At 34.8% G+C, this 21981-nt stretch overlaps 1 protein-coding gene across 1 annotated transcript in view; it reads right to left on the bottom strand.

The window, feature by feature from the left end:
• Positions 1-21981, bottom strand: part of LOC143251056 (uncharacterized) — a 135402-nt gene that overhangs the window by 3995 nt on the left and 109426 nt on the right. Inside the window, 7 exon segments of the mRNA XM_076502394.1 lie at positions 545-2167; positions 2578-5623; positions 5626-13116; positions 13579-13863; positions 14180-14356; positions 15291-15433; positions 20152-20514. Coding sequence (XP_076358509.1) covers positions 545-2167; positions 2578-5623; positions 5626-13116; positions 13579-13863; positions 14180-14356; positions 15291-15433; positions 20152-20514 — 13128 coding nt within the window.

Here is a 21981-nt window from a genome sequence, read left to right as displayed (position 1 = left end):
TACTTAAACCAACTGTAGAGAAATGGAGAAAAGAAAATATATTGGATATAAACATTTAAATTTGTTTTATCATTAGATTTAGCAAACTTTTTTTGTAAAGTTTCATTGTTCCAATCACTGCTGAGTAAACTAGATAAAATTTCATTGTAGTGCATCACTCAAAAACTTATGTTACATAAAAATATTAAACCTAAATTTGTAAATTTATAATTTCAAACAAAGCTGAATTTTACAGATTACTTAAGACTTATTGTACTATAACTTATTTCAGCCCATGTTATTTGGATAAAGAAAACAATGTAAACATACTATATCTATAGTATACAGCTATGATGTTGTGTCTTTTAAATGGATGTTGATAAGTTGTAGTTAAAATGCTGGAAAGTTTATGAACAATGTAGAAAATATTCAATATTGTGAAATGGTTTAAAATGAAAAAACTTTGGGCATCACATTGATATACATGTTATCAGATATGGCAGTACATGTATATTTTACAGCTAGGCTTATACAATGTGTATTTTATTCTTGCTACATTACATACCTGTAAGAGGAGGGAGTCACCTTGTGGTGGTACTTGACTGTCATGTGGTGGGGTCTGTGGTTGTACCCGAGGTATTCCTGTGTGTTGGGACATGGCATGTGCAGGAGGTGGAGCTGAAACAGGAGCCTCTGATCCTGTTTGTGGCATTAAGTGGACACTGCCTCGTCTAGAACTGGTAGAATCCCCACTAATAGATGAAGTTGATTGAGGCCTGGGAGATTGAACTCTACCTCGTGGACTTAAGACTGAAATACCACTTGATACTGAAGTAGTAGTACTAAGGCTGAGAGGTCCTGGAGAAGTAGGAGGCCCCTGATGAACATATGGTCTTAGGTGAGTTTGCATCTTCTTGTGAGAGTCAGAAGTAGGATGAAGCTCTCCAGGTATGTAGTGCTGTTCTCGAGTGTAAGTTGGTACATCTCTCTTCAGTGACAGAGCACCAGGAGTGTAACCCCGTTCGTGAACTGTTCGACCTTCGAGATGCCCAGGGGCAGGAGCACCAATGGCAGGGACTGGTCTCCCAGGTGCACCTCTCATTTCCAAGGTATGGTAGGGAACTGTAGTAGGTGGGTTCTGATGAGCAGCAGGAGGTTTCATTTCTTTTTCTGTTTCAGACTTAGAAAGCTGTATTAATCTTGAAGTACTATCAGTTGGTTTATGTTCCTCCATTCTTGATCCAGAGAGATGAGGAGGAGGTGGATGTCTTACCTGACCAGATGCACATGGACTGGCCACTGCAGGAGAATCAGTAGCTCGATCCTGCTGAGGTATGGATATGTGAGGGCTCAACTGACGAACTACTGGTGAATAATGTCCAACTGACTGAATTCCAGCCCCAACAAGATGACCAGGGGTCATGACATGCTGACTAGTACTTTCTGCTGAACTGTGAGGTTGATGATGGTCATGGTCATCGTGAGGTCTGTTGTCACATGATGGTGTTTTCAGTTCTAGTTTAACTTTGGTTGTCTTTTGGGGCAATGGTTTGTCTTCTGTCCTCTGACTTGACTTACCTTCAGGTTTGGTTTCAGATATGGTAGTATGTGTCATGAGTGTGTCAATTGGTTGCCTAAATCCAGCTGCAGCAGGGATTGGTGGGTAACCAAATCTCTGTGTGATACCCATAGCAGCAGCAGCCCTAGCCTGTGCCTCTTGTTGAACTCGTATCTCTGGATGTAGGGCTGCATAATGAGGATGAGAGGCAGCATACATGTGAACATATGCAGGGAGGTCAGAAGGGTGAATACCTAAAGGTGGTGGTGGTGCCATTATCAGAGGAGTCTGATTTGGATGTCGAAGATGTAATCCCTGTGCTAAGTGTGCTGAATGTAGTTCCTGTGCTTGTAAGGAATGTGATGATGATGTTACTGGTGGTGTTGGAGTTTGAGGTGGGGTTGGGTTACCTAGACGAACAGCAATGTCTGCATGCATGGGTCCACCACCAGAACCTGAAGAACGACCAACATGACTAGTCAACCTTTCTGACATCTGAGTACCAGAACCACTAACAGAATGCTGAGCTGCTAAGTACTCCTTCCTTTGTTGTAGTAACTGTGGATTCTGTAGAAGTTCTGCAATCAGTCCTCCACTAGATGTAGAGACGAGCACTGATGGACCTGGATGCTAGAGTGAGTGTTAAATTATAAGTTCATAGAATTTAGTAAACTATTGAAAAGTAACCATTTAAGCTACAAGAAAAGTTACTTACACACAATACATACATGTACCAATAAAAAGGATAAGTTCAGAGGTTAACTCAAAATATTTCTTTTCTTATTTAACATATTTTTAATTAAGTAATTACAATTTAAAACTTAAGGAAAGTTACACTCACATGATGATCAATACTATGTAGAAGATGAAAAAAATGCTTGAATAAAAAGTATGAAAGAAATCTTTAAGAGTTAAACTAGCTTGGGTTTTCCTAAAAAAACAACAGTAATTTTTTTAAATATTTATAAGCAAAAATATGAATGCGCTTCATTGCATTGTTTTCATAGGCTAAGCATTAACAGAATGAGAAACTAACTAACCACTGCTGTCTCATGAGGACCTATGGGAAAGCCAGGCTGATGATAATAAGTTGGGCTGTGTTTGGGTGGATAAGGATGCCCACTTTTCCCTGCACCTGCTGTTGTGGCTGATTCTTTGCTGGCAGCTAGCAAGACTGGAGGCTGTCCCAAACCTTTAATTTCTGATTTAACAGAAATCCTGGGGTGAACAATGGGAGTTACTGGGGTTGCCACCACTGCCTCTGCAGTGTGATGTATTGCTTGAGCAACAGTCTTAACAACACTCTGATGGCCAGGTAGAGGTGTTTGTGTACCATGGATACTTGTTATAGAAGGCTTGAGTGATGTATGGCTATGAGATGCAGACACGGGTAAGGTGGGAGTATATTGTGAAGCAGCAGTACTGGGTAATCCAGGCATGGGTTGTGCTATAGGAAAAAGTGGTGGTCTTACTGGGAGGTCTTTTCCTGAGGTCTTTGGAGAAGGTATACCTGTATGTTGTGAAGACACAGATAATGTGGAAGTAACTGGACCTGTAACTGCAGTGATTGTTTGAACTGAGACAGGCGTGACTGAAGTCACTGCTGCTGAAATCAGTGTATTGTGCTTGGTGGAAACATTATCATCTGACCCTAACTCTAATGATTGTGGTTTACTATTTACAGAAGTATTCTGTGATTCAGAAATATCTGTAACTGTTACTTGGAGGGTGCTTGCTATCAGTTGAGCTGATGAAAATTTCTCTTGTTTCTTGTTTTTATGTTCTACCACACTAGGTTTCAAATTTTGTGTGTAGGTAACTACACATCCTGATGTGTATCTGGTAAGATTAATCTGCTCTGTGGAATTGACTACTTCTGCTTTTGTACCAGTGGTGTTGGAAAATGCATTACTGGTGGTTACAACTGACTTATTTCCATTAAGTCTGTGCTCCATTAAAGATGTGACTATAGTTCCTTCAGAGGTTTCAGGATTCTCTCGAATGACACCAGTGGGTTCTCCTTTCTTGTTAACAGGTGTTAAAAATCCAGTCACTGGATCAATTAGCACTGTTGGACTTGAACGGGAATCTGTGTCATCCTCTTTCTCCAGTGTAGAGAATGAACTTTCAGTCTTTTTTTCAGCTGTCTTACTATCTTTGAAAGTGGAAGTTACAATCTGAGTAGCAAGAGTGGAAGATAATTGAGGAAGTTCAACTTTTAGAACAGGAAGTGGAGTTAAGGAATGTCCATTGTCATTAGATGGTACTGGAGATGTTACAATTGATGCAGAAGCTGATTTATTTTCAACCTGACTAATAAATGGCTCTGGTAATGGATCAGATGCACTACGGGGCGAGACACTTCTTTCACTGCTTGACTCAAGTCTGGAAGTTGATCTTGTAATACGATATGAACGAAGAAGCATTCTGGTTTCAGGCTTGGATGAATCAGGTTCAGAACAACTGCTCGAAGAATCTGCAATACTTGTGATTAAAGCATGTGAAATAGGTACTTTGAGTGATTCTGGGGGGTGATCCTTTACAATGTTATCTGGAATAATAAACATTGGCTCATGCTTAATATTAGAAGTCTCAAAATCATGCTGCATTTCCTCTGCCTTGGCAGAAGCTTCTTCACTTCGACAACGAGCACGAGTTCTACGAGTTATTCTCTGACTTCCTCCCAAGGTATCTGTGTCAGCCTCAGAGGATTCTGCATTTTTAAAATGCCCTTTGACAACTTCCTCAATGACATCATCTACAGAAGTTTTGGTAATCTGTGACTGAAGCTGAATTGCTTTTCTAGTGCTCTTACATGGTCCTGTAAGAAAGGCATCTGAAGTTGGTGTGGATGATAATTCTTCTTTGGGTTTTTCAGTGGAATAAGAAGGTGGTTTTACCTCTTCTAAACATATGGCTTGTGAGGTCTTGACAACCTCTGCAGTACTAGCTGAACTTCCATCATGTCCATCTTTTTGATGCAGTCTGATAGTAATGGCAATTTTCCCATGTTGAGACAGTTCAGTCACATATTCCTTACAACTCATGTCTTTTTCTTCATGATGGGGTGCCTTGTGTTTAATGTCTTCAGCTTTCTTTTCTTTTTCACTTTCATGCTGTTTATAATCATGTGAATGTGGCACAGTTCGACTGGTTTCTAACATTCTCTCTTTGAAACTGTTTTGAATATCTTTTTCAAATGTAATTTCCTCATCTTCAGAATCACGAAATTCAAATACATCATATGCATTACCACTTTCTTTCTGTGACTTCTGGTCTGGTGATTTTTCCAATGCAGACAGAGAAAGAAGGAGCCTTGGTTCTTTTGATCTGTTTTCTGTTTCTCCACATTTCACATCAGGTTTTTCCAGGATAGATGAAGAAGGTAACTGATGATCTGTGAAGCTCTTTTTCTTCCTACCTCTCCTTTTCTTTGGTTCTTCCTGCTTAATGTTTTCACCCATTTCTTCTGTTGAATTTATTTCTGATAGCTTTTCAGTGCCTTCCTGGAATATTTCTGGAAAAACAGAATCACTGTTATGGCCTTGGGGAAAAATGACATCTGTACTGATAAAACATTCATCATTGTTGCTTCTATCTTCAGGGTTTAATACCAAGTCTTCATTCTTGTTGGCTAAACCTTTGATAACATTTTTTGAAATTAGCTTTGACAATTGATCATCCAAAGAATTTTCAGTGTCTGCAAAAGTGTGTGTTGGTACTTCAGTTGACATCAATGATCCAGTGGTATCTGAACGTAAAGTTCTTCTGTTCTTATCAGCAGTTGATAGTCGTCTTCTACGCCCACCAGATCTAGTTAAGATGGCAGGTTGGACATGAGGAATGTCTTGAGTTTCATAATTTGATGGAAATGATTCTATGTACTTCCTTGTTTTGGGTTTTCTACCTCTTCTTTGTCTTTCTACTATCTTCTTGGGCTTTGGATCTACTGTACTAGATAAAACTTCTCCTTGAGAAGGCTCAGTGTTTTCTCCTTCAGTCATGCCTTCTTGTACTTTAGTTAATATTTGCTCAGTATGTTGTTCAGCACTTTGATTTTTGTGCTCTTTTTCTTTTGAATCTAACTGGGAAATTCCAAACTCTGCATTTTCAGAAAATTCTGACGTAAAGGTATATCTTGTTCGTCTGCTTTACTCTGTTCAGAGAAGGAAACCTTGGATGTTTTCACTCTAGGTGAGGTATCAGCATTTCCTAAATTCTCTGATTGACTAGTGCAGTCTTTACTCACAATATTTACAACTGTGTGATCTTCAGCAATGTCATTATCTTTCCATTCATTATTCAAGACTTCTGGAATAATTATCTCTTGTGATTCTATTCCTGGAACATGCAATTCAGTTTCATCTGAAACAGTTGTTTCCTTGTTTTTCATAAAATTGTTAAGCACTTCTTGTTGATTAACATACCTTTTCTCACTGTTATATAACTGTTCAGATTCAACTTCACTACATTTTGAGAAAGTACCATCTGTTTTGTTCATGTCAAAATTAGAATCTGTGCCTTCCTCTTCTCTATTTTCACACTTTATAGGGGGCTGCTGATTAACTTCTTCATTAGCATCTTCTCTCGACTCATTGTTTTGCCCTTTTTTCTTTCTACGTCGGGGTTTTTTAAGTTCAATTTTAGATACAATTCCTGTTTTTTTAGATAACTTTGATTCATTTTGTTTCACACTAGATATTTCAGAAGGTTGAGGAGGTTCTGGATGTATATGTTCTTGACTAGAATTTTCTATAACTTCACTGATATTTGATTTGACAGGTTGTTCAATGTTTAACTCTGCATCACATACTTCTGAAATAGGTGGCTGTGGACTAAGTTTTAAGTCTACATCATTTGAATGTAATCTCTGAAAGGAGCTTTCCAGTGTTTCAAATAAGGACTCATCAGATTTATGAGGAACTTGTTGATCAGCTTCTTCAAAGTCATTTTTCTCAGTCAGAGAACTCTCTGCTAACAGGAGCTCATCTTCCACTCTTTCTTCTAATTCACTTTCCTTGTTATTTTCATTGACTGTTTGAACTTCAGAAGCTTTTGTTTCTTCCTTTTCCTCTGTATCTGACCTTGGAGACTTTTGGTCACAGATTTGAGCAGTAGAATTCATTGTGGGGGCATTTGAAACAGTCAAGTCTTGTGAATAAGTAGGTATTTGTTCTGTAAACATGTGAGAGTCATTATGATCCTTTTCTTCAGAGGTGTCTTCCTGGGATCCTGAAATGGGTTCTGAGCTATGTACATGTCCATTTGCAACAGAATCTTGGAAAAGATAGTTGAAAGTATGTTCTGGGTGAGGCTGAAGAAGTGAATCCAAGTACTCTGTATCTTTTTGAAGTTCAGGAGCTGGAAGCTCATCACTATTCATAGCTTGTAACAAAGCTGAGACTGCAAGGTCATCTTCCATATTTTGCTGTTTATCCAATTCCTCTGCAACACCAGTTTTTTCATGTTTGACATCAGCTTGTTCTTCAGGTTGCAAAGTAACATTTGGAGTTTCTGGATATCTCACAGAGGAGGGATTCATGTCCAAATCTGTATAAATATCATTATCTTCAACACTTTCAACATTAGATGTTTTAGAGTCCTTAACACCATCACCACTCAGTCCTATAGAATTAAGACATTCTTCTCCATATGGTTTGCTAACTTTTAAATTCCAAGATTCAGTAGAGAAAAGCTCTTGTTCTAACCTCTGGGTCTCTTTGGCAGCCTCTTCTTCAAATTTTCTTTCTTGATGTTTTTCTTCTTGTCTAAGTAGTCCTTCACTTTCAAAACAGTACGTTTGTTCTGAATCTGCAAGTAATTCTTGTTCTAATTTTCTAGCTTCTTCGACAATTTCATCATCTAATTTTTCATCACCTAATAACTTACTTTCTTCATCAGGTGGGTGAGAATGTTCTACTTTTGATGATGATGGAAATGTAGTTAATTGTGTCACTGTAATTTCTTGTACTTTACAAACATCTTCTTTGGATTTTTTCTTCTTTTCTTTAGTTTGTTTTTTGTTCCTTTTTTTGCGTTTTTCATCCTTTGAGTTATATTTTTCATCTATAACAGTTTTTCCTTTCAAATTCTTTTTATTTTTTAGAAAATCTTCACTTGTAACTACTTTTGTTTGAATTTCTAGATGAACTAGTGTAACTTCCTCAAAGTGTTTATTTGTCTCTCCTGCACTGTTTAAATTACCTTCACTGATACCAGTTTCTTTCTGTACATTATCAGTTTCTCGTTGCTCATAGTCAACATTCTCAAGTAAAGGAGGTGGACCATTATCTTCTTCCTCAATAGTTTTCTCTTCAGCAGTCAGCTTTCCAGAAAAAACATTGTTTTTACTCAAAGAGGTGTTTTTTATCCCTATTTCAGATTCATTTTTTAGATCATTTGACCTCCAGCTGTCTTGTTCTGAAAAATTTCTAACCAATTGATTTTCAAAATCATAATCTGAGAAATCTGACCTAATTTCAGCATCAGAAAAGATACTTGGTCTTAACCTTGGAGGGGATTCTGCTGGCTCACTGAGTGAATTTTCATGTTTTTCTATTATATCTACTTTAGAAGAATTATCTATACTTTCTTTTGCTTTATCATCTATTTTTTTAGGCTTATCACAAATTCCTTTCATTGAATTAGTTTTCTTCTCTTTAGCTTTGGAGGATTTGCGAGATTTTTCCTTTTTCTTTGCTGAAGTTCTTTGCCTTTTGTCTTTGTCATCTTCTGCAAGTTTACTGTCCTTCTTAAGATTACCTTCTTCTTTTATACCTATCTTTGTATCTGATTTTGGTTCAGCAGCAAACAAAGATGGAGGGTCACTACTGCCATTATTTTCACTTTTAGACTTTTCTTTTATGTTCTCTTTCTGTCTTTGTACTTGTAGCCCTGTTAAACTGTCTGAAAGATCTGAATCAGTTTTAAGATCATAAAACTGTTTATTAGTTTTTTCTTTTGCTTGTGATAAATGAGAAATATTAGTGACAGAGAAGTCAGAATCAGTATCTAATCCTGGTATTTTTCCTTTATCCTTTGTTTTGCTTTTTTGAGTAGGATCAGGAAGGAAAACTTCTTTGTCTGAACTTTCTGAATCCAACTTTAATTCTGTATATCTAATTTTACCTTCTTTTCTTTTTTTCATAAAGGGTGAAAATTCTTTGTCTGAAAAATCAGTATCAGATTTAATTTCACATACTTTGTTCTTTCTACTTCGCTTCTTCTTGTAGTCTTTCTTTTTTAACTTTGGTTTGATTGTCCTTTCATCATCTGTAGTTTCAAGTTCAGATTTTAAGGCTTGAGATTTTGTGCTTTTTATGGATGCTTGCTTACTAGTTTTAGGCTTATTTTTTTTATCTTTAAGAAGTGAATGGGGTGGCGACAATTCAATTTGAGAGTTTGAAGCTTCAACTTCAGAAAAATCTTTCTTTTTCTTTCTTTTTGAGGTGACAGAAATTGGTAGTGTTTTTGAAGAGCTCAGATCTTTCTGAACTTGATCATCAGAATCTGAAAACAACTCACTGCTATTTCCTGCATATTTTGTGTCTCTACTTGTTTCAAAGTGAAATGCATTCTGTGTTATTTCCTCATCAGAAGAACTTTCAATGACAAGTTTCCTCTTTTTGCTTTGCTTCATTTTTCCACATGGTTTGGGTTTGGTTTCTGGATCTGATGAAAAATGACTGAAAACAGAATCTTTGTCACTATCTATATCTCCAGACTTGACTTTTTCTCCCTTTTTGGCACGACTCTTCTTCAGTTGATTAAACTTCTTCCTCATTGATTCTAAGGTTGCCTGATCTTTCAAGCTTTGGTTATGACTTGAACGAGCTTTGACTTTGTCATACATAGAAAAATAAACAGGTGCATCTTCTCCTTCTGTTTCAATTTTGAATTTTCCTGACTGACCTTTTTCACAACTAACTGATGATTTTCTTTCAGATTTTGATTTTTCCTTCTCTGTCTGCTCTTTCTTTGCTTTGCTGCTAGTTGACTGTGAATTTTTGCCATGGTTTCTTTCAGAACCCTTGTCACCAGATTTTGTTTTTAGTTTGCCATCATGTTTTAATCCCTCTTTAATGTCTTTCAACCTGTTTCTTTTTTCAGATTTAATTTTTATGGTTTCAACTTTATTTTTTGTTTCTTCCCTTTCTGAGGGAGACACCTGAAATTCTGGTTTTGATGTTAAAGATTTGACTTTATCTGAAAACTTTGAGGGTTTATCTTTTTTGTCTGTTTTCCCTGATCCATTATGAGGTGGTGAGGAACATTTATCTTCACCTCTGTCAATGTTTTTACCACTAGATGTGTGGTGAGTTTTCAGTCTCTTTGATTCAGGTTCATTCATTTTATCTTTCAAGTGAGGTTGGTGACTTTGTGTGTCTTTGTTCTCAGTTTTAATCTCTGAAATCATTTTTGACTGTTTTGCTGAACCTGATTCCCAGTTAGTAGAGAAAGGTGTTTTTTTAATGCTGTCATTTGTTCTACCTGCAGAATTTATTTCCATGTCAAACTTGTTTTGTAATTGCTCCCTTTTTATACCTTCTATAATACTACATGAATCTTTCCAATGACTAAGTTGATCCTTTGGGTTTGAAATAAAAGATTCTTTTTTGAAAGTGTGTATTTCTTTAAATAATAATGGCTCTTTCTTGATACTTTCCTTCTGTATACTGTGTTCTCTAAACTTATCTTCTTGAGAGTTTTCTTGTTTAATTGGAATGTCTTTTATTGCATTATCATTTGTTTTAAGGGGAGTTTCCTTTGATTCAGTAGATTCTTTTTTATTTGATTGAGGAAGAAAATGTTCCTTTTTTGTACCAGCAGTTGCTATGGGAATGACAGATACTAAATGTGATTGGGAGCTGCAAATTAATGGCACACTTCCTTTAATGGTAGGTATGCATGATACAATGGGGGGACTAGTATCAGGTTCCTTTTTAATAAATGATGGACTATGAGGATTTGAAGACCTTTGCTGAAAGGATACAACATGTTGGTTTACTGAGTTGAGTTTAGTCTGTGATATGCCATTATCAGAAGAATTCTTAAGAGGTGATGATACTGGTGTTTTTGCTGAAATTGGCATTAATGGTGTAAAGGGAATACTTTGGTAAGATGATGACTGAGTAATGTGATTAACCACTAAAATCTGACTGACAGTGGTAGTTGTAATTGTAGTAGTGCTTCCTGTGGTGGGTGGTGTTAGTGGAGGTGATAATGTTGTTGTGGTGACAGTACTACTTGATACATTTAATTTATTGATATCTAAAGAACCTTGTCCACTAGCATTAGTAACATTAGTCAATGGTTGGATTGGACTAGAGAACTCTTTTGCTGCAGCTTTCGTTCGAAAGAAAGGTTTCACTTTTGGAGACAAATCAAGTTTTATTTCTTTCGGCTCATATTTTTCATTTATGTGCTCAAGCCTTTTCAAGTCTTGGTCAAAAATGGTAGGCTTAGCAAGGAGTGTTTTCATTATTTCTGATGGCTTGGGGGCCATGTAATCAAATTTTGGCCTCTTCTTAATGTTATACTTTTGATAGGCTATAATTGGTGTTGTGGAAATTTCTGTTGATGCTGCAGTAGTGGTGGTTAAACTCTTATTTGTTGTTGACCCTGACCATGCAGTGAACTTTTCATCGAGAGCTTTAATTCTCTCTTCAATACAGCTTGGGGAGGAAATTGGGGAACATTCAGAGTCTGAAGCATTTTCTGTATTCTTTTCTATTTTATGGTAACCATCAGTGGACATAACCACTGTCAATTGACTGCCTACATTATTTACATTTGCTTTGGAAACTGTAATAGAACTGCTTAAATTTTCAGGTTTTAATCTTTCCTCAATTTCTTTTATAGGTTCAGGGCTACTAAGCTGCACTGGCTTGGAAACTGGTTCACGAACAATATGAGGTGTTAACACTTTACTTGCTGATGCAAGGGATGAAGAATGCCCACTTTTGGGGCTAGACATAGTGGGTTTTGGGGAGGCGAGAGGATTAGGTGATGTTTTAGGTGACCTGAGGGAAGCAGCAAACTTTGGCAGGGGGAGACACAAAGGGACTATTTCCCTTTTAGTCTCACTTATGACAGAATTCACATTATCAGAAACTGACTGCAATCTAGGTGACAGAGTGTGGGTCAATTCACTCAGTACTGATGATGATGAATGTCGAACTGTCGTAGAAAGTGTAGTATTGTCACTGGATGAAGAAACTTCATCTTCCTTTAGTTTTGACTGTAGTCTCAGAAGATGAGTAGATGATGAATCTACACTAGAGCCAACCTCTCCTTCTACACAAGCAAGACTTTTAATCTGTAGTCCTGAAAACTTCTTTTGACCATGACCTAAAGAAGATTCCATTTGATACACTGATTGTTTTCTAACCTGCCGAAGAGCACTAAGTGAAGATGTAGATGAAACATTATGGTGCTCTGCACTCCTGCGGGGATCCACAGGTGTTTGAGAAGTTAGGGTCTCTGGAGTATCTGACAACTCATTATTTTCGGTAGTTTGTGTGCAACCAGACCCAGCTAGTTCCTTTAACAAACTAACTTTATCTTCATTATTTAAGCTTTTATTCACTGAAGTAGCAGCAGAGGAGTCTTTGAAGCATATTCTGGAGCATTCCACAACACCAGAAATACTTATTTCTGAGCTAGGTTGTAATTTAGACAGCTGTCCATTGTCTATAGAACTTTCAGTGTCACTGGAGCTTCCTTTTTCCTGAAGTTGCTCCAGAAGATGTAATATATGCACATGTTTCTGCTGCAAATCTTTTAGATTCGCATGGTCGGAACTACTTTGTTTCTCAATATGATTCATGTTTAGAGAATCACTAACAGATTCTGAGAGATCATTTAAATTAGTTTGGATATCACATGCTGCATTAGATTCAGTTTTCTTCTTCTGTAAAATGTAAGAATCATTAATATTCGAATTAACCATCTTGGTTTTAAATTCCTCTCTTGAAAAGTTTTTGGAGAAAAGTGTTTCTCTACTCAAGGGTAGACTACCTACACTGAGAAGTCTACGCTTTCTTTCTGCCTGACCTAAGAGCTCAGGTTTAGAATGTTCCTCCACAGAATCATGACTGTGTACTCTTTTTCTTAAATGTTCTGTTTCTCTTTTGGTCCTTGGTTTGTTCACAGATTCATAAGAGATTTCTGTAATAGCCAATGGGAGTGAAGATACTGTAACAGAGTCTTGAAAATCAAATGTTTTTTCTTCTAATTTTTGCTTCTGTGAGCTTCTCTGCTCGGGGTAAGTCTCTTTATTAATAAAACCTGTTGTTTCTTGATTGGACATACTATCTCGACTGGAACTGTTCAATGTTGCACTGCTAGGACATTTTAATCTGTTATTTAACCTATCCCATGTCTTTGAAGACTTTCTTTCTTTAGAAGGACTTCTGCTTCTACTGTGTGGCCTGGAATGTGGGGGTGATTGACTCTGATGATTCTCCAAGTCACTGGCACTGTTTCCTTGTTTGTTTCGTTTTCTTTCTTGTTTGACAGTTGCTTCCTTATCTTCTATATTTCCTGCATCTTCTGAAACTTCCTCTTTTCCACCAAACCTAAAAAAATGAAGAAACAAAAATGACTATACTTCAAATGTAACTGGAATTAATAATATAAAATTGTTCACTGAACCCCTAGCACTAAGTTCCCTGCCAAAACTTTGGCACACACAAACTTGACATGAACATTGTAATGTGATATTGTTCAAAAACAGCAACAACATAAATAATTTTTTTTAACATTGTGGTATAATATTTTATACACTAGAAAAGATGAATATCTTACAGTTCTACATTTCACAAGTAGTAAAACCTTGATTTCTAATACATAAATACTCAAAATAAGAACACTACTATTCTGAGAGCAATGATAAAGTTAAAAAATCACATTTTTTTTCACTTAAGTAGGACCTGTTGCCCTTGTGAATTGATATTTTTAAAATTTCATTCTCCATTGACACTTTTTTAGAAAAACTACCTACATCTATTTCAAAAGAGTATTAGACACAATATATATACCTGGAATGATAGTCATCTGCTGTCCTTGAACTCCCCCTGGTTGATGACCTTTCACTCCGGGCTAAGGGACTTATACTGCGATCATCTCTGTGTTTCTCCCTGGAAGGACTAATACTGTTTGTGTCTCTCCTATGTAAAGGGCTGTAACCCTGTCCTTGAATAGTATATTCATCACTTCCATATTCTCTTCTTTCTCGCTGACTGTATCCATACTCTCGAAGTTCTTGTTCATAGGAATCTTCTATACTTGCCCCACTACCTTGGCTGTACTCTTCGTCAAAGTTTCTGAAACAAATTTCAGTTTATACTCAAGTTCATAAGAGGTTTCTGAAAGTATACAAAAGTTGGAACTTAAAATATATGTTTATTACCATTGATTCTTATAGGAATATATTTAAAATATAATGTTCATTTAATAATAATTCTCCCTATACTGTTTTCTGAACACTGAAATCCATAATAGCTGATGAAGAAAATGTGTAGGCGATAATAATTTTTTTCATAATGTTAGCCATATTTACTAGCTAAGGACATCCACTAATAAATTTGGTAGTATTTACTTCTGTAAAAACATACAAATTCAGGCATAAAATCCACTCACCGATGCCTTCTATCTAAAAAGTCCTCAGAATAAGTTTCGTACCTCCCACTAAATGGCTGACCTCGACCACGGCTGTTATAGCCTCCACGTGACATGCCTCGAAAATTTTCCCTGATAGGACGTTGTTGACCCTCAAAGCGACTATAAACTCTGCCATCAAATCCTAATCTTCCTTCTCTATACCAAAATTTTAAGATACCTGATAAGTTTCAATGTTTACATTCCACTGCTTTTAACAGAAGAAAACTGTGTAAACTATAAACTCTGCCATCAAATCCTAATCTTCCTTCTCTATACCAAAATTTTAAGATACCTGATAAGTTTCAATGTTTACATTCCACTGCTTTTAACAGAAGCAAACTGTGTGAATATGCTGTTATAGCACTTTGTTATCACAAGTTCCATAAATTAGACCAGCAGATTAAATAATCTAGAAGTAATATATTCAATGGGTAAACCTAAAATTGTATTTCCAAGTTTATGATAAAGTATCCATTTAAAACCTTTCAAATGAAATCAGTCCTCCTTCAAATCATCTCATCGAAGATGAATAAATTAATTTATTAAGCACTTTCCAGACCTACATTAATAAATTGGAAATGTTATATGCTCACATCGTAAATGTAACTATAAATGCTATACTGACAAATAGACCTGAATAAAATAATGTAACCCTGTTTTAAAAGAATCACATCATGAAGCTGATAATTTTAAACAAGAAATAAACTTTTTGACAATTTACTGCAGTACCTGTCCCCTGGATGGAAGTTATATATAAATTTATGACTAATTAAAGGTTATCTTAAAACACGAAAAGTTGCTTCCCTTATGTGCAATTGTAAAGAAAATGCCACAAAAACTACAAAGTGTAAATTTGCATGTATCTTCACAAGGAGCCAGAAAACCTTAACCCCAAATCTGGTGAAGCAGTGGTAAAATATGCCCATAAAAACTACAAAACTGAAAATCTGTATGTACCCTCACAAGGACATAATGAATCTCCATACCTATTTTGGTGAAGTTCCCTATGAAGTAGTAACTTGGACAGACAACAGACAGTACTATTATATGTATATATATTCCAGAGAGGGACACTTAATAACCTTCCTACCTTCCATATTGTTCATCTCTAAGTGGGTCAAATTCTCGCCTTTCCCTTCGTTCTCGTTGGCGATCAGCTGGTAGAACCTCTAGACCTGGTGGTCCTAATTTGTCACAAAATGAAGCCTGACATTCACGACTAGCAAAATCCACCTGGATAAGTAAAGATCAAGTACAATAAGTACACATTTGGGAAAAATGAATATGAAATTAGTCTTAGTTTATTTTTAATTTCAACATAAAGAATATAATTATCTGTTTAGTATTATACACAAAGTTGAGAATAAAACAGTGGTAACTACTATGTATACAAATCATTATTACACTTAAGTAAAATAATATCACACAAAACATTAACCTCTCACCATTTTTACAAACAGAAACTCACCTACTCAATCACTATATTATCATAAGGAACAAATAAAATCTTAAGTCTAGATAAACCCCTTCAGTTGATCAAATGCTTATAACTTAGCATATTCTATTCCTTCTGGTCAAACTCTGATAAATATAATTCATGTCATGACACTTCAGTTTTATTAAATATGATTACTATTTTTAATTCTTTATATTATGGCACTGATTATGAGTAGAAGTACATCATTCTAAAAGTATTTATTTCCATCAATAAATTGATTTTACTAAAAGTTACTAATTTACACTTTGAAATTATATTTTGTTAAACTGGAAACTTTTTATACAGTAACATACTTTTACAATAAAAATACTTAATTTTAAATCCCTCCTCCTCTAAAAATGTTTTATCTACTGTTCATAACTGGCACACTGGTTTTTTGTTGCATTTTCAAAGTAGATGCAAGTTAATTTTCTACATGTATTGGATAACAGCAAACTAACTGGTACTAGGCATACAACTAATTAATATGCTGTAATACACAGTAGTTCAATGATAACTTTGAAATCATACTGCTATGTGCATAGTTCAAATAGACTGTTGTATAGCTTTGCAATAAGAAAACAACCAATATACTCTTAAAGAAGCAGTCTTTAAATGTATGCAGGCATTAAATGGGAACAAAGGTAACATTATTTTCAACAGACAACTCATCAAATTAATTTCTAAATTTTGTGTAGATCTTTATACAGATGTAATTAATCTATTATATCAATTTAAAAAAACAAACAAATCTTCAACATGAACCCTTATTGAAGTAACTATATTTTTGTCTAATAATATAAAACAGGAGAGATGGTACACATCACTGATGTTTATTTGTAGTGTTTTAGGCTTATTATTAACACTAAAAAACTAAATATTTTAACCTTAAATTATGAACACCTTTCAGAGAACTGTTATAACTCAATTCTCAAACTGACAAGAAAAGAAGGACTCTTAAAAAAACAACAACAATGGCAAATATTTGCAACTAAAGCTAAAATGAAAAATATTGATAAAGAAAATTTAATACATGATACACAGTTTGCAATTTCAGTCCTTAGAAAACACAATGCAGAATATTTCTTTCTCATGGGAAGGGCAAAGTGCAGCCCAGTGTTTACAGTGACCAGCTCTAGAAAGGCTGTAGATGTGTTACAAAAGTGACAGTCAAACCCTATTACTCAATTAGAATGGGGGCAAACTACGAAGGTGCATGATAGTTAGCTGCCTTCCCTCTACTTTAGTGCATATAGTCTTTGAGTTGCTTTGTATAAAATTAAACAGGCAACAGTTCTCATGGGATGTAAAGTTAAGATACATATGTAATTCTTTTTGAATTAAAACATCTTTTCTTTTTTAATTGCTATAATGATCTGTAGTTTTAAAAAAATGTTATTATGTTTGCCCAGTTGTGTTTTATTTGTAACTAATGATACATACAGAAAACAAGACTAAAGAAAGGAGTAAAACTCCAAATCCAAGTATTATCCATTTCTCTTTTTTTATTACTAATAATGCATTCTTATTTGGCAAGGAATCTTCAATTAATTTTTCAACATTTTGTTTGCAAATACTAAACAGAAGTTTTTATGTTTACAATGGCAGGTGAAATTCTAAAAGAATGTCAAAAAATATTTTGAATTACACAGTGTAATTAAATACTTATCTTTTAAGTGAACAATATTTTTGTCTGTACTGCAGTTGACTATATAAAAAAGGAATAACAAATTATAAAAAAAAATCTCTTTCAATTTCATTAAATAATATTAACATATTATTTTATCTAACTCCATATCTTAATGCCACTTCCTGAAAAGGTTACTGAGCTAAGTCAAATAAAACTCATATATGTGTAATCTTTTCACACAAAGAAGGTTGACATGAAATAATTTATCTATGTTTGGCAATCATCCAAGCCTATGATAAAGAAGCAAAGCCATGACCCAATTTACCTGCAAACCTGTACAAAGGAAGTCTTCATATTTTTAATGTAGAGATTTATAAAAGCAGTAGAAATAAAACTGATGAATTAGTGGTGGGACAAATAGGATTTTAGAATGCATCTACAGAAATAATGAATACAAGTTTTAAAGAGGTTATAATATTACTGGTTAGGCCACATTTCGAGTATTGTTTCATTCTTGGGCTCCTTACCTCAGGTAGGGCATTGAGATGTTGGAGGGTTACTAGATAGGGTAGGAGTCATCCTCAGCTAAGACAGTTTTATTTCTCTAACAGGGTGGTTGTTCTTTTGAATGGGTTGCCTTCAGATGTGGAGGCAATAAATGTGAGTTTAAGAGAAAGCTTGATAAGTATATGAATAATAAGGGCTGGCTTTAAGTTTTCATTTTTTTAATTTATTTATTAATAATTTAGATGATGGATCAGTAAGTCCCATATTGTCCCAAAGCATTATATCACTAGGTTGAAACTGTCATTTTTCACACTTTTTACTTCTGAAGATCATAGAAGGCTTTTTTTAAATCATAATCTGTGATGATGAGAAAACCCACTTCTAGAGAAAAGTATATATTTAAAAATGGCTGGTATGGGTAGAGAAAGCTCTAATAGAGGAGCGAACAATGTTTCGACCCTCGGCGTTGTCAAAGAAAGAAACGGGTACTGACCGGTAGCTGACCACATGTTTGAAAGTGATTGTGTAACTGAGTGTAGGAATGTACAGAGCATGCTAAGATGTTGGGTATATTTATTAATATAGGTATAAAGGTGTTCCTTTGTATTGGTTTATTTTGGGCTTGAGTTGTTATATAAGTAAGGCTTCTTTAATTTTGTGTTCATGTTTGTTTATTTGATTTGCAATGTTCGAAAATGTGTGAAGGTGACATTTTGTGTTCTTTGAATCTAGTTTCCATTTTCCTACTTGTTTCTCCAATATAAAGGTCGTGGCAGTTATCACATTGTAGTTTATAAATAATGTTGGTGTGGTGTTTGTCAGTGTAGTTTTTACATAGTATAGACCTTAGTTTTGTGCCTGGTTTTTGAATAAATTTGGTATTAACTGGAATGTCATATTTTGTTACTAGTTTTTGCCAAATGTTGGTTATTTTTCTGCTGATATCAGGAATATACAGTATGCAGCAGTATATGGTTTCATGATTTTTTAAATTGTGGGGTATATTTACTTTTGTTAGTTGATTTTGCTTTTTGTCTAGGTGTGTGCGTATAATGTTTTCTACAGTTTGCAGAGGAAACTTGTTGATGTTGATCAAGTATTGTTTTATTTTGTCTAATTCATCGTTAATTTTATCTGGTGAGCATAGTTTTATGGCTGTGTTTATTTGGTTTCTTAGTATGTTGAGTTTTTGTTTCATTTCATGTGCTGAGTCCCAAGGAATGTTTAGTTCAGTATGAGTGGTTTTTCAGTGAATTCTTGTTTTAAATTGTGTATCTGTTCTTGTAATTTTGAGGTTAAAAAATGATATTTGATTGCTTTCTTCCTGTTCACATATGAAGTTAATATTGGGATGTATAGAGTTAATGTGATTGAAAAAATTAAGTGTGGATTCTGTAGATGAGAATCCTGCAATCATGTCGTCTACGCATCTGTACCAATATAGTGGTGGATGTAATGCTGTGTTATCTGCTTGTGTTTCAACTTGTGTCATAAAGATACTGGCTAGAACTGGTGATACTGGATTGCCCATGCTTAGGCCATTTGTTTGTATATAGTTGTGGCTGTTGAACATGAAGTTTGTCTTCATCATGGTGAATTCTATGAGGGTTGCTGATTGGTTGCTGGGAATGTCTATTGATGGGTTAGGGTTATTCGCTCCTCTATTAGTGCTTTCTCTACCCATACCAGCCATTTTTAAATATATGAATTTGTAAAGCAATTCTTTAAGAATTAATGCATTGGCAGATACTTGAAAACATTAAAAATTCTATATATTACATTATTTCATGCTTAAATGTAACTTATGTTAAATATACAAGCTACTCAAATTTTTTTCCCTTTCTCAAATAAACTTTCCAGTAGCAAGATATTCAAACTAATCAGTTTATGGACTCATGCCTATTTCATAAAGTAACTACAAAAGATCATACTTTTAGTTGTTCCTTCTAAAAAACATAACTTCTTAGAGTTAATATATAATGTCATTACAAGTTGTTTAGCTGTTATAAAATGGTAAATTTAGTAAAAGCTGGAGCATCCTAAAAAAAAAATATTGTACTTTTTCACTAGCACCATAAAGGATTATATGTATTGGTATTTTTTCTGTACATACTTCTATTAAAAAATTGTTATATTGAACATTAAAATTAATTTCCAAGAAAATTTCCCCCTAATAAGGCCATATTATATTACCTCATTAAAGGATCAAACATGTGTTTTATTCTTTATGAATTCATATAAATTATCTTTTATTGAAAGAAATGATAAAAACTAGATAAAATAGATTTCAGTACTTACCACAATACATAGTGATAATTTAAGTTTGAATAAACTGACCTGCAGTCTTTTGTTTCCTAGCATTCTTCCTCTCATTTCAGCAACTGCATTTTGTGCAATATCTATTGAATCATAAAACACTAGGGCTTGGCCCTTTTCTCTGTCTATCACAGTATTCCTGACTGGTCCATAACGTCCAAAGTGGCGCCTGATAAATTTCTCTGGTACAGATTCCACAACACCATCTATCCATACACAACATGTAGGCATGCTTTTACCAAATCCTAATTTTATCCTACTGGCCCCAAAAAGATTTTCACCATCCAGTTTCCGCATGGCTTTCACAACACTAGAAATGTCCATGAACTGAATGAAAGCATATGAGGATGTACTAGTAACTCCCTGTTTCTTAATGTCAATCTCCTAAAACAGAAAATAACTCATGTTCAAAATGCCAAAATTACATATTTTGCCATTTTAAAACTAATGTAAGTAATTATATATACTTTTTCTTTCTCTCTCTATTCTAGGTCTCATGGCCTGTGTAGTTGCAATGTGTATTATAAAATCTTGGCAAATAAAAGCATTTACTAAGAAGTTATACAAATGTTTAGGCAAAAGAAGACTGAGACACAGGTTTACATTTTAAAAAAAAACTGTAAATGTAATTCATTTTAACAAATTAAAATGTTACACAAATATAATTCTAAAATAGAAGATAAAAATGTTTTAATTGATTGTTGAAATAATAGAAAAGAAATCATGGTAAACACTGAACTGAATAATTTGAGATTTTCAAAACAAGTGGGTTAACCATAATTAACTAATGTAATAACACAAATGTAACAAAATTTTCACTTTTTCTTGTTCCTGGGCAGAAAGTGTTATTTCCCAATTGTTTATGCCTAAAGTAAATGGAAAATCTCTTCAAATTTTGTTTTGTGAACTGGGTAATGAAATTTTCAAATTTACCCATTTACCAGAACATTCCAGGTAGATTCAGTGCTGAGTAGCTGATAAAGAATTTTCTCGAACTTACAAGAATTTTCTAGAATGCTGTAGAATTTACAAAAACCTTTAAGAATTTTCTAGATCTTTCCATAGTAATATATATACAGTGGCTCACCACTTCAGTTTAGTTCTAGTTGCTTAAGTGAACACATAGACCTATCTGATTTTATCAGAGATAACATCAAGAAGCTGCAAGCATTCTGCTATGTATGAGGCCAATTTATCAAGACAAGAGCAAAAACGTACTCTGTGACAGTATCTCCTAAAATGTGTAAAGCCTACAATGCATATTTTGGCATGCCTGTCAGGGATCAAGACAAACCTTGGGCACCTCATGTTACCTGTGAGTACTGCAAAAAAACTCTAGAATGTTAGATGGACAATTTTTGCTTGCTTGAATGAATAGTAAGATTTTATATTATACAAATTTTAGACCTTTTAAAATTTAAATATCTTTTATTTTTTTAGTTTCCAATAGTATAGAAAAAATATCACATATGAACTATTTTGCATGAACCTTTTACACATTAGTTGTGGATGAAATAAATTTATTCTTCATAATAATTTTATTTTGCTCGATGATACAGAGGGGAAAAGAGAGCCATGAAGTTCACTATTCCAAGAATTTGGCGTGAACCCACTGACCACTCAAGCAATTGCTACTTCTCCATGGTAGGCTCTTCCAAATGTTGGGCTGGCAAGAATGCATCTGTTATCATGTATCTGGACTTTCCATCATCCATCGCCCCAGTGCCACAATGCCCTGAGCTCCCTGTACCCACTCCAGCAGAGAGAAAGCAGCCATCCTCAGAAGAGAGCAGCAAATCAGAACAGGAGGTAAACTTTGAAGATCCAGATTACAATTTCAGAGGTGTAGCT

The sequence above is a fragment of the Tachypleus tridentatus genome, chromosome 1 (genome assembly GCF_004210375.1).
Source record: "Tachypleus tridentatus isolate NWPU-2018 chromosome 1, ASM421037v1, whole genome shotgun sequence".
Classification (NCBI taxonomy): Eukaryota; Metazoa; Arthropoda; class Merostomata; order Xiphosura; family Limulidae; genus Tachypleus; species Tachypleus tridentatus.
This window is presented reverse-complemented; position numbering and strand designations above follow the sequence as displayed.